Source organism: Pinus tabuliformis, chromosome 2_2 (assembly GCF_031772625.1).
Source record: "Pinus tabuliformis cultivar Carrire ecotype Pingquan chromosome 2_2, CPIR1, whole genome shotgun sequence".
NCBI classification, from domain to species: Eukaryota; Viridiplantae; Streptophyta; class Pinopsida; order Pinales; family Pinaceae; genus Pinus; species Pinus tabuliformis.
The window spans coordinates 1,282,733,892-1,282,747,113 of record NC_142300.1 but is presented as its reverse complement, the minus strand read 5'-3'; the positions used below and the strand labels follow the sequence as shown (position 1 = coordinate 1,282,747,113).

Sequence of the window (13,222 nt, the reverse complement as noted above, 5' to 3'; positions counted from 1 at the left end):
TGGTGGAATAAGTAGGAAAAGTAAATCAGTGACTGCAGTGATAGAATTTTCACACTCTTCACAGGTAATTAAATTCCTTCAAGGAGTGCTCCCCATGGAGTGGAATTTCTAAATCAAATGCATCCAGCTGCCTTGCAATAAATGCTCCTAGTTAAGTGTGGCCCCACATGGCAAGTGTAACCTCCAAGGATAAATGCACAATCCAGGGAAGAACCCACAACAAGAGAAGTTGTTTTAAGGTATGCGCTCTGTGTCTTGAATCCACAATAAATCCTGCAAATTATAAATGTATGAGAGTCCGGAAAGCAAAATGACCTCATGAGTATGACACTCACAAGTGTGCCATCTCTCTCCATGTGCTGCGGTTGCTTGCCACTGCTGAAGATGATCTGCTGTTGCTTTCCCAGGCTGAAGATGAACAACTTCTGAGCAAGAAGGTAATTTAATAGGGGGCACTGTCCAGCTGTCCCTGAAATCTCTCCTCGTCTGCTCTACCCCTGGTCCTTGAAGCATGGTGCAACATAACTATTATGCTCAGTAGTAAAGTGAGGCTAATAAATATGCAATACATGGTGCATTTTTCTAGATTTAAGTTAAAGTAATCAGCAATTCATTACAATGATTAAAAAAGACCTAGGTGTTAATATGCCTGGTTCACTATTTGTCTACGTCCAACTTACAGATCAGGGACTCTGCATACATAGAATAGCAGGAGTATGTTAAAGGAACTAATATCTTGTGAGGCACTGTTTATATTCAGTGGCTACTGTTGAATAATTCTTCACAGTGAAATTCTCTGAATTTAAGCGTTGGTTCATTAATAGTTCTTATGGGCAGTGCCATTTCAATCTTAAAAGTCTGTTTTTTCAACTAGAAGGTCAAATGGTTTATAATTTCTAGAGGACAATCTTTGAATCCTGGTTCACATCATGAAGGTGATTTTTTTATTATTTGGTAAATATTACAAGCTACTATTGCTAAATGTTAAAATGATTAGTTGAATCTTTATTTTCCCATTTCTTCAGGGATATTTGGCCTTGTTGAATGCTTGCAAGCGCTTGTACCAGTTTTGCTCGAGGGTTGGGCAGAGTGTGCTCCCTCAGTGTGCTCAGTGCCTTCTCCTGATAGTGCTTGTCTTGAGTGTATGGTCTGTATACTTCAGGGGTTGAACCTTGTATTCAAATGCATGAGAAGGATGGAAGTGTATGATTCAAGTGAATTATCAACCGGAACTATATCAGCAATACAAATCAAGGTGGCAATGGAGAAGTGGGTCAAGGCTATGCTGCCTTTCCTAATACACCGGTTGCTTACTCTGTTTCCTCTTAGTCCATCACTTCAGTGTTCACACAAGGTCAGTTGTGGTTTGTATCTCTCTATTGTTGTTTTGCGATATTCTGGAATCTGAATCTTTCTCCAAGTGATATTTGCATGTTTTCTTAAAATACATGGTTTCTGTTTATATACCTTGTCTGATTTTCTATTGATGTTTTTTGGGTAACTATAGAGTCAATATTAGCCTCTTTTATGTAGCTTTGACAAGCAAATTCATCTTACTGGTCACATAATCATCACTCCAAAAGAATATTGTTAGTACAAAAGTTAAGTGTTAACTTTTTCATTTACACATGGTGTTCTGATAGGACATATCATTATCTTGTTCACATGGAACAATCTGACATGTGAATTATTAGATCATTGTGTTGGCAAAGGGGGATACTTTTTTACAGTATTTCAAACAGACTAACATGGGATGGATTGTAGAGATCAATTAATAAATGGAAAGTAGAACAGCAGAACAGCAGTGACTTTAGTTCTTTGTAAGATTCTTTGAATACAGATTAGTAGATGAGAGAATTAAAAAATTGTCTTTCTCCAGAGGCATTGAACTGTCAATTTCACGTTAAACAGTAATAAATCATGTTCAGGGATGTCTTTCTTGTACTTACATTTTATTTTCTATCTTCACTTAGCTAGAGATTTAGCTTTTAGCTATCTCTTGTGGGTGATCCCACAGGAGAAAGTTTCTCCTAGATTTGTCTTCAACCAGCAACCAGCAACCCTTTGTAGCCACCTGATAGCTATCATTCTCCACCACCTGAGCCAGCGATTGTGTACCCTCGTTCATCTGTCATGATCATATGTTTGAAGGTGGGCCATCCAATCCCAAGGAGTATGAATTTTCATTATGTAATCTTTATGCTTGTTTTTCTTGGGCACACTTGGGCATGGATTATTGGGCAACTTGGAAGAAGGAAGGGCTTCGACTGTACTCTGTTGAATTTTCGAAGTCTATCCGTTAGAAAATTAATCTGTATTCTGCTGGTTTATTTATTTTACTTGTTTAAATTCGAACAAGTTATTTAATACAGTTAAATACCGAAATAAACACAATACAATCACAACATCTACAGATCAATAGTTGAAAGAAAACAACCACACAAGTGACACCGTTATTTTTGGACAAATGTCCCTGGAAAAACCCAATGCGGGAAAACCGGTGTAGCTATTCTGAGGGTATATCATTATGCAGTCTTTCTGAGTACAACTGGGTGCCTAACTGGCTCACCCGACAAAGAAATACATGGCAACAATACCTCTATATTCGGAAACAGGTATTCAGAAAACCTGTCCCACAAAACCCTCTCCGACGACTCTGAATCTCAACGCTGGCCCTTCTGGCCTTTGCGTCAGCCACTTGTTGACCTGCGTCAGCCCCAGGACCCTCTACGTCAGCCCTCTGAGGCACTGCGCAACCTCTGGGACCCTCTGCGTCACTCCAACAGCCTTTGTGTGGATGACATAGTCCCTTTGGCCTCTACGCTGTCTCTGCTGGGCTTTGCGTAGCCTGGACTAGTTGCTGCTCTCGCTCTCTTTGCTTCTGCATTGGTCTCTCAGTACTGTCTCTGCCTCTCTGCCTCGTACTCACTGCCCCTCGCTACTGATCACTGATTCAACTTTGCTTAGCAACCCCGCTCTAGCAAAATGAATGACTGATCACTTTGGTGTATTTTCCAACTGACCCTCAAGCCTCTTCTTATACTTTTCTCGTTGGTCCATCAACGGCCGAGATTACATCTCTAATCAACGATTAAGATTAGATTTGGCTTGATCCATGACTTTTGGAACCTTCTAACCCAGTTTTATATTAATACCCATTAATATTTTATTTTTCCTAAGTTTAGACTTAGGAACTCCATTAAAAATATTAATTATTTTAATATCTCCCAAACCGGGTACAATCTGTCCAAACCATTTCTAGGTCTTGGAGATCTCATGTGCTTTTGTCCCTACACCAATTTTCATGGCTAAAGCACATCCGATGCTACCCCAAATCAACATACTCTTGTTCCCTTACCTCAACTAGGGGGTTAATCCTATATCCTAGTCCTGTGGGATCTCCTTTACTTCCTATTAGCTTTAGGAGTGGCACTGCATGGGAAACCTTGATTTTGGTTGCGTGGTCCCGCTTCCCGATACCATATATCTCACTCCCCTCCACTCATTACAAGCCCTTTTCACATTTTCCTCATCTGGGTCCACATTTGTCCATTGGGTTTGTTACCCACCATTTTGTGGGTGATATCCCTAGGAGAAATTTTTTCTCCAAGATGGTTCTCAACCGGCAGCTAGTAGCCCCTTGTAGCCACCAACTAGCTCATTGTGCCACTTCTTCGCCACCTGAGCCATCCATGTGGTCCCTCACCCATCTGTCATGATCGTATGTTTGAAGGTGGGCCTCTCGAACCTAAAGGTATGGCTTGTCATTTGGTAATTGAGTATTGTAGTTTGCTTATCATAGATACTTCTGGGCATGGATTAATGGGGGGATTCGGTCGAAAGAATGGACTAGGTCTGTGCTCTTGTCCCGTAGGCCTCTTTTTGGATATTAACCTTGGATTCTAGTCTCGTGGGATCTCTTTTACTGACCATTTGGCTTTAGGGATGACATTTCACGGGAAACCCTGATTTTGGTTGCGTGGTCCCTCTCCCTCATCCACATATATTATCCCCTTTCACTCATTATTACCCCATTCATCATTTCTCCCACCTAGGTCTACATTCCTCCACTGGGCCCACATAGGGTTAGCTCTCCCCTACCCCTTGCCCACACCTTGGGTTAGGCTTGGAATGATGCCCCAGAGGTTGATGTAACCTAAAGGAAAAGAAAAAGCAAATTTGGCCACATTCAACAGGAAAACTTACCACAAAATGCAAAAGATGGCCGGGACAAACACATTTAGCACGTGGGCAAAAGCCAATACATGAGCTCTACTCCATCATCATGGCCATCACCCTGGTTCCTACAAGTTCTATGAGCCTCCTTCATCATATAGGAACCCATGATTGTCCCAACCCTTGGTGGGCAATGAACCACCCTACTTTAAAGGGGGGTATCCACTGCTATATCTCACACATCATGCTCTTACCCCTTGAGCCCCGAGTAGCTAATTGAAGAAAAATCATAAAAATGAAAACGACATATAAAGAAGGGTGGAAAAATCGAGGTTGGGGCACCTCGTATACCACGATTGCTCCTTCTTATACATTAGATACCCAAGTGTGGGCTTCCCTTCTACTAGCTACCATTGTACCTCAACATGTGGCCCAAGGTTGCCCCTTCTAATCCCCTACTCCATTCACCTCTTTATCACATACCACCACCCTTTAAAGGATGTACCTTGGACATATTATCCCCTTTAGAAGTAGAAACCACTTAATGGGATACTTGGTTAACCCCGTTTGGAGATTGGAGACATTAGCACATGCCAATGCTTATTATTGAAGGGCAGGCCATTATGAAGTCTCGACTTGTGGTCCATGGTTTGTAAGCTCTTTTACTCGATTTCCTTGATGACTTGTTATACTGGAAGGCTAGGGGATGCATTGGATCTTATGTAGGATTGCAGGTGGTTTCCATCTTAGGTTTGGTCTCCCTATATAAGATCCTAACCCTTTAGAGGGCTACATTAGCACATGTGGGGTGTGTGTTGGGAGCCATGGGCCTCCATAGCAGTAGACGACACTCCATGGATCCCCAAAGATGTTCAGAGATTCACTTGAGATCCACCTATTGGATGAGAAAAATGTACTTGGTTCACCTTCGCCCAACCAACCCCATAGATGTACCATGCACTTGGTAGTTGTCCCAGGACTTGTAGGATGATGTGGCATCACCTACACCATCATCTGAGCCCTTGCAGATGGTCTACAAGCATCTTTGACTCAATTGGAGACTCATGAGGTTATTATTGTGCCCCCACACCCACTGGGAGTACCACAAGTTTATTGTTTGGAGAACAAGGGGCCACCCTCTTGTCCATCACTTTTTTTTTAGGCACAGGGTGAATCGGTAACTGCCAGACCTAATCTAAGGAAGACCGAGGATCAATTCTCGTAGCTACCACTATAACACCAAGAGTACATCCAACAACCTGCAAGCAGATATACTAATTTCTTATAATTTTGGCAAGAGCTAAGACTCACGGATAAGGGGAGTCTACTCCTTGAGCTGCACATCATAGCAGGATAATATACTCAATGTGATTTGACCCCTGACCTTGTGGGTTTCACCCAACGAACTCAGCCGCCACACCACACATCACTGTATCCTTGTCCATCACTTTTGAGGGTCCTATTCTTCATAATGGCACCTATGGACCTCATCAGGCCTCTTGGAGGCCCTATGCCATGCATCGTTTATCATTTAACCTCTTGAGAGGCTTATTATTTCATTTATGAGCGAGTTTGGTGGGCTTGTCACCAAAAGTTACATTATTAGCACATTATTTTATTTTTGGGGCTTATGTAGGCCTAAGAGACTAATTCAAACTCCTAATTAGTGTATAAATACAAGTGAGATGAATTCATTTTCTCATCATTACTTTGGTTTGGGTCTCTCTTCTCTTTAGAGAATTTCACGCTTTTTTTTTGGGATTAAGAACTAGAGCATGGATGAAGTTTAATGTTTGGATTGGAGTATTTTATCTTGGAGCTTCTTTATTGTCAAATTGTTGGTGGTTGGGTATGTTCTATTACATGTAAGTACACATTTTTAATGCTATTCTAGTTTTACTTTTGTCATATGCATTGAATGAGATTTTCGCTATAATAGGGCTAATTGCTGCATTGCATTATTACAAATTTGTGGAATTATTGTTTCCATATAACATCTCTCAATGTTTGGGCAATGCATGGAATGAAATATCCTAGGGATAATTCTACCGGGGAATTTCGCTTGATAAGCCATCTCTTTTGCCAAGCGAAGGATAAAAGCTTTGAGGTCTCTTCCTCTTGCCCTAAAGGCTAAGCGAAGAGGTCCTTACGACTTCCTTGACTGAAATACAAGTTCCTTTTTCATTATTCTCCTAGAATCCATTCTCGCCAAGGGAATAAGGCACTGGTCTTCCAATAGGTGATCACTCAAAGAATACTTTTCTTCACCTTTCCCTCTCTCTTCTAGGTCTAGCCAAGCTGGGTCACCTAGGGCATCATTTTCCTGACAACATAGCCCAAGAAAAAGGTCGATCTCCTAGCCTCCACTGTGCTCGTGTGTCCTCAAGGCCTCCTCCAATTTTGAAGCCATTCCGACGGTGGAGTTGTGAGATAACCCAAGCCCTAGCTATGAGATCAAACATTGCCCTGGTGTTCCCTAGGCTAGTACCTCATAGGATCAATTTGACACCTTTAAGTGAATATTCTTGTCTTGATCCTTCCCCCTTCTTTGTCTAGGTTAAGATCATCATTGGTTGCTAGTTTCTCTCTCCTTAACCTAGGCTGGGTCCACTTGGTCCCATGTGGTCCCACACCTTGAAAAGTCAAATCTTCAAGAACCATTCGGGATGTCAAGTCCAATAAGGATTTTAGGTTTGGGAAACTCCTTTACTAGGCATATTCCTCTAACCTAACCCTCAAATCCTCAACTCCATATCTTAGAAATCTTTGTACCTTGCTTAACAAGCAAGTAAGCTCTATTCTTGACCCCCTTCTAGGAAAAGGACTATTAAGGTCACTTTACATCCATTGGCTGATCCATCCTTCACAAGTGACTTTTTATATACCGAGTCTCCTCCCATCGGTGAAAGTTCAGTAAGAGTAGGGAGTCTTAACTAAGGTGGCAGTGGGCTAAGCCTCCATCGTTGCCCTTTGATCTAGCAATTGTCCCTTTAGGAGTCCCTTTTATGCCCCCTGTTAGTTTGAGCAGTAATAGGGTCCACAAGGTGTTAGCCTCCCCTTCCCCTTGTCCACACCTTAGGTCGGGCCTGGAACGATGCCCCAAAGGTTGATGTAGCTAAAAATAAAGATGAGCTCTACCCCTTATCCTTATGGCTGTCACCCTAGATCCTAGGGCCCCTATGAGTGCCCCTTGCATCATTAACGAACCCATGAATGTCCCAACCCTTGGTGGGCGATGAACTGACCTACCTTGAGGGGGATAATCATTGCTATATCTTACACATCATGCTGTCATCCCATTGAGCCTCAAGTAGTAAAATGAAGAAAAACCAATTAAAGGCAGAAGGAAAATGAAGAAAGGTAGAAAAACAAACATCAGGGTAACTCATGTACCATGATTGCTCCCTCCTACATTCATACATCGAAGGTATGGTCTGTCGTCATCATAGCCACCTCTGTACCGTGGCATGTGGCTTGGAGCCTTCCCTTTGTCCCCACTCCGTTCCATCATTATTTCACATGACAACTGCGACTTGATGAGTGTACCTTGGACCTGTCATTCCCTTAGAGGTTGAAACCACCTAATAGGGTCCTTCTGCTTCATTAACCTCTCTAGCCGAGGGAGGCAACACCAGTACATGTTTAAGGCCCCAAATTTGGAAGAAAACCCCACTATAAAGTGTCCAGTTCTACCCTTGATTAGCAAGCTTATTTAATCAATTGCACTAATGAATTATTGTATTGGAAGGTGAGGATATGCATTGCATCTTATATAGGATTGTAGGTTGGTTTTCATCTTGAACTTGGCCTCCTTATACGACATCAAAACCCTCCAGAAGAACACATTGGCATTTTTAGGGTGAGCGTTGAGAGCCATGGGCCTCCATCCATACAGAGAATTGATTACTGCACCATGGGCTTCTTCAACACCACCATTTGCTTGCTTGTGTCCCAGTTATTCAGAGATGATGATGCACTTGGACCATGTTGCCCACCCGGTTACATATTGCACCCGACACTTGGCAACGGATTCAGGACCAAAAGGAGGTTATGTCTTTCCTAGGGAGACATGGGAGGGCATGTGTCATCTTCTATGTAATGTCCTTTACAAATTGAGGTCGAAAGGGACTCATTACCCTATCTATCCCCGTAGGCTATAATCCACCAAAAAGGGGAAAAATCCCAAAATAACCATTATTAGGCAAGTTTTGGGACAATTGGGCTTAGAAAAAGCCGAAAGTTGGGGTTTGGAGTAAGGTTTACTCAATCACTTAAGAAAGAGGACTCCCCTCTATAAATCTATAAATGAAGAAGGATTGAAGTCATTTTGGAGCATCAAGTGTGGATCATCTCATTATGTTTTGAGTGTTAGCTTTGAGGGTTTTAAGACCCCTATTACATCTGATCAATTTCGGTAGTGAAAGATTCCACCCTAGTTGACACATTTCTATTTTCCTTCATTGTTCTGGCATAGGATAAAACACTCAAGGAGGACAACGAATTTTGTGATAATCTATCTCTGTTTGGAACAACGAATTAGGTGGGGACAATCTCGGTTTGGGAAATGAAGTTCCTTGGGGTTTGGTTCTTGGTTACCTATGACTCGGGTTTGGGTACAAAGACGTCTAGAGGAGGTAGCGGATTTTGTTTGGCACAATGGAACCCCTGAAGAGATAGTGAGACCCTGTTCTTGCCTCGATTTTGATCATAGGAAATTCTGTTAAGACGATGTGACCTTGAATGTGGTTTCTGAAGAAGCATCAATCAACTCCTCTAACCATTTTGTGTGGCACAAGGATGAATTTTCTCTGAAGATAGAGGGATTTTTGGGATAGATGCCACATAACTGATTCGACTGGAGCAGCGAAGCCTGGACGGATTTGCTATTCGGTTGTAGGCACAGGAAATAACTTTAGGAGCCAACACGGGAAACATTTGGATCTTTTAAGGCGAGGGTCTATAAATCATTACAACAGTTGATCGTGACGTGTCGAGTCTGTAATTCCATCTGAAGATCTGTGGAATCTGCGACTATCAATGTTCAAAGAAATCTGCATTGAATTAAATCGGCGACCCAAGGGTTTGACTCGCAACCGTTTGACTCACAACTCGTTAGAAAGTTCTAGCGTGTTAAGGAGGCATAGGGCCCACGGGTTAGGGAGAAATATATTTTTTCATTGGAACATTATTATGTCATAGGGGTAGCGTAATGGAAGATTAATCTAGGATGGTCATATCCATTCTCAGTCTGGCAATTTTGTTTATCAGTCAGAGCATCATATCGTCTAGTTTCAAGGAAGATGAAAGTTCAGAAGCGAGAAGATATTCGAAATAGGAAAAGAGATCAAGCCCTTTAATCAGTAAGCTTTGAGGACAAAGCTTTTTGAAGAGGAAGGCAATGTTATGAATAAAAGCTTTGTCCTCAAAACTTACTGATGAAAGGGTTTGATCTCTTTTCCTGTTTCGAATATCTTCTCGCCTTTGAATTTTCATCTTCTTTGAAACTAGACGATATGATGCTCTAAGTGATAAACAAAATTGTCACACTGAAAATGGGTCTGACCATCCTAGATTAATCTTCCGTAGAATCTTCCATTCACTGGAAATTGGTAATGAATGGTATCATAGGATTGAGTTATGCAAACATTAGTATTCCTTGGAACATAAATCTGTTGTTTCTATTTTGAATGGTTCAAATATGTAGGTTGACTTAGTTGTCTGCTCTTGTGATTTGGATGTCGATAAGGAGTTCCTTTGGACTGACTTTCCCTTATCAAGTGTGTAGCAATTTCCTGATTTACTTCAGGTACTGTTGTTGTTGTGTTGGTTTACGGAATCATGATTTGGAATGTTCATCATCTGAATTGAAACATGTGAGTGTGTTATTCCTTCAACCGATTTATCATCTTCTTCAGTTGTGGTATTGACTGGTTTAGTATTCATTCCTTTATCTTCAATTGGAGCTATTATAACTTATGACTGGCGACTTCGATACTTCCTCTTGAATGCAATGTTCTAACTTGTGTTTTAATGACTTCTTGTCCTTCTTGAGCTTCTTAATTTGTGTTAGTAATTTTTCGCTTTGGTCATGTTATCGCTCAAACTAGCAAGGGTCCTAGGAGGGAATCCTAAAGAGACAATTGCTAGGTCAAGGGCCACAATGGAGTAATAGCCCACTATCACCTTAGCTAAAGCTCCCTATTCTTTACGGGATTTCACCGATGGGAGGAGCCCCGATATGATAAGGATCACAAAGATGAATAGATCAAAGCTAGGATGAAGGGTGATTCTGAAGCCTATTCATAAGAGGGGCTCACGATTGTGGCTTGCTTGTCTTGGAAGACAAGATGGAAGGCTCTATAGGAAGGGCTTGGGGAGAATTTCAAGGGTTAGGTTTTGAGTATGTGTCTTATAAAGGAGATCCCTAAGCCCTAGAATTCTTGTGGAAACTTGGGTTCCAAGTGATCTTTGAAGAATTAACCTTGATAGTGCATGGGACCACATGGGACCACGTGGACCCGAGGTTAGGTCAAGAGGATATGTTTCGCAACTGATGATATACTCAACCTAATTAGGGAGGGGAAGGGATCAAGGAACGAATTTTCAATGAAAGGTAATGCAAGGATCCCAGTGAGGTTTCTAGCCTAAGGGAAACCAAGGGCAAGAATTGGTCTTCGAGTTAGGGTTTGTGATATCTCAAGATCCCACCGTCGGAATCTCATGAAATTTGGAGGGCCGCTTAAGGACACACCAACACAGTTTTGGACCAAAATCAAAGCATTTTGATGGCTAGATTGTGAGATAATTGATGCCCTAGGTGGCCTATGTAGGCCAGGCCTAGAAAAAGAGGGGAAGGTGAAAGAAATAAGCTTTAAATTGATCACCAGAGGAGGACCAATGCTTTGTCCTTTGGGAGAGATGGAGTCATGGAAGATTTAGAGTTTGGATTGATTTTCAGTTGTCAAGGAGGCCTGAAAAACAACTTCGTTGGGCATTAGGGCTTAATGGAAGTAGCTTCAAGGTCGTTTATACTTCGTTCAACAATATTTGGTGATTTGTCAAGACAAGGATGTCTCTAGGAACATTCATTCATTCAAACATGGCCTAATCATGATACAATACTATTTTTAGATTTAATGTCCACAATTTCGTTTCAAGAAAAACAACAAATTAACCTTAGAATAGTGAAAATCCCAATATCATGAATGCAACAAAATAAAGAATCAAAATAGCATTAACATAGTACTTACATGTAAGAAGAATATATTCAATCACCAAGATATGCCAATCATAGAAGCTCCAAGACAAAGAAGAATAACCAAACATCGAAATTCATCTATTCATCCAAAAAGTTTCATTCTCAAAAGATAGCGAAAATCTCACAAGAAGATATGATCCAATTCAAGTGATGATGCTAAAATGAATTCACATTACTTGTATTTATACACTTCTAATGAGTTTGATTTAGCTATTTAGGCCTACATTAGCCTCTACAATAAAATAATGTGCAAAATAACTAACTTTTCGTGACAAGTCCACCAAACTAGCTCATAAACAAAATAATAAGTCTCTCAAGATGTCGAATAATGAATTGTGCATGTTGTTGGCCCTTGGAGGAGGCCTAATGGAGTCCATACGTGCCATAATGTGTAGTTGAACTCCCAAAAGTAGTGGGCAAGGGGTTGGCCTCTTGTAATAATCTGTGGTGCTCCAAATGACATGTGGTGGCACACAAGTGCCCTCATGGGTCTCCAAACAAATCGAACATGCCTGTAGATTGCCTGCAAGGGCTAGGATGATGGTGTAAGTGATGCCACATCATCGTGCAAGTCCTGGATCATCTGCTAAGTGTATGGTGTAACTCTGGGGCCAGTTGGGCATGATGGACCAGGTGCATCTTCCTTGTCCAATAAGTGAACCACAAGCAATCTTTGAATGGATTTGGGGATCCATGGAGTGTTGTTTGTTGTTGTGGAGGCCCATGGCTCTCTACACACACCCTACATGTGCCAATGTAGCTCTCTGGGGTCATGACCCCGTATAAGGAGACCAAATCGAAATGGAAACCACCAACAATTCTGAATAAGATCCAATGCGTCCTCGTGCCTTCCAGCACACTAAGTCATTAAAGAAATCAAGTAAAAGAGCTTATAAACCATGGATAACAAGTGAGCACTTCATAATGACATGCCCTTCGATAATGGGATTTAACATGTGCTAATGCCTCCCAGCTCCAAATAGGGTTAACCATGCATCCTATTAAGTGGTTTCTACCTCTAAAGGGGGTGGTATGTCTATGGTACATCCTTCAAATGGTGGTGGCATGTGGCATAATAATGGAATGGAGTAGGGAATGAAAGGGGGCAACGTGGATCACATGCCATGGTATAAGGGTAGCTAATAAAAGGGAAGCCCACATTTGGGTTAATAATGTGTAGGAGGGAGCAATTGTGGTGCGTGAGTTACCCCAATCTTGATTTTTCCACCCTTCTTCATATGCCTTTTTCCTTTTTATGATTTGGTTTGATTAACTGCTCAGGGCTCTAGGTAATGAGAGCATGATGCGTAAAGTATAATAGTGGATACCCCCTTACAAGGTGGGGCAATTCATCGCCAACTAGGGGTTGGGACAACCATGGGTTCCTGAATGATAAAGGAGGCTCATTGAGGGCCATGTAGGAACCATGGTGATGGCCATGGAATGGGGTAGAGCTCATGTTATGGGTTTTGCCCACGCGCTAAATGCTTTTGTCCCGACCATCTTTTGCATTTTTTGGTACAATTTCTTGTTGAATGTGGCCAATTATGCTTTTTCTTTTTCTTTTAGCTGCAACAACCTTCGAGCATCATTCTAGGCCCGATCCAAGATGTGGGGCAAGGGGAGGGGGTGGCTGACCCTATGTGGACCCAGTGGAGGAATGTGGACCCAGGTGGGAGGAGAGATGATTGGGGGTGTAATGAGCGGAAGGGGAGTAATATATGCGAATCGGGGAGCGGAACCACACAACCAAAATTAGGGTTTCCCATGTAGTACCATCCCTAAAAA

At 41.8% G+C, this 13,222-nt stretch overlaps 1 protein-coding gene across 8 annotated transcripts in view; it reads left to right on the top strand.

Moving 5' to 3' along the window:
- Positions 1-13,222, top strand: part of LOC149198157 (uncharacterized) — a 488,351-nt gene that overhangs the window by 154,626 nt on the left and 320,503 nt on the right. For all 8 annotated transcript variants that reach the window (XM_089406139.1, XM_089406136.1, XM_089406138.1 and 5 more), the window contains exon 9: positions 1,026-1,354. In XM_089406139.1, the coding sequence (XP_089262265.1) occupies positions 1,026-1,354 (329 nt within the window). The remainder of the gene's footprint in view (positions 1-1,025; positions 1,355-13,222) is intronic.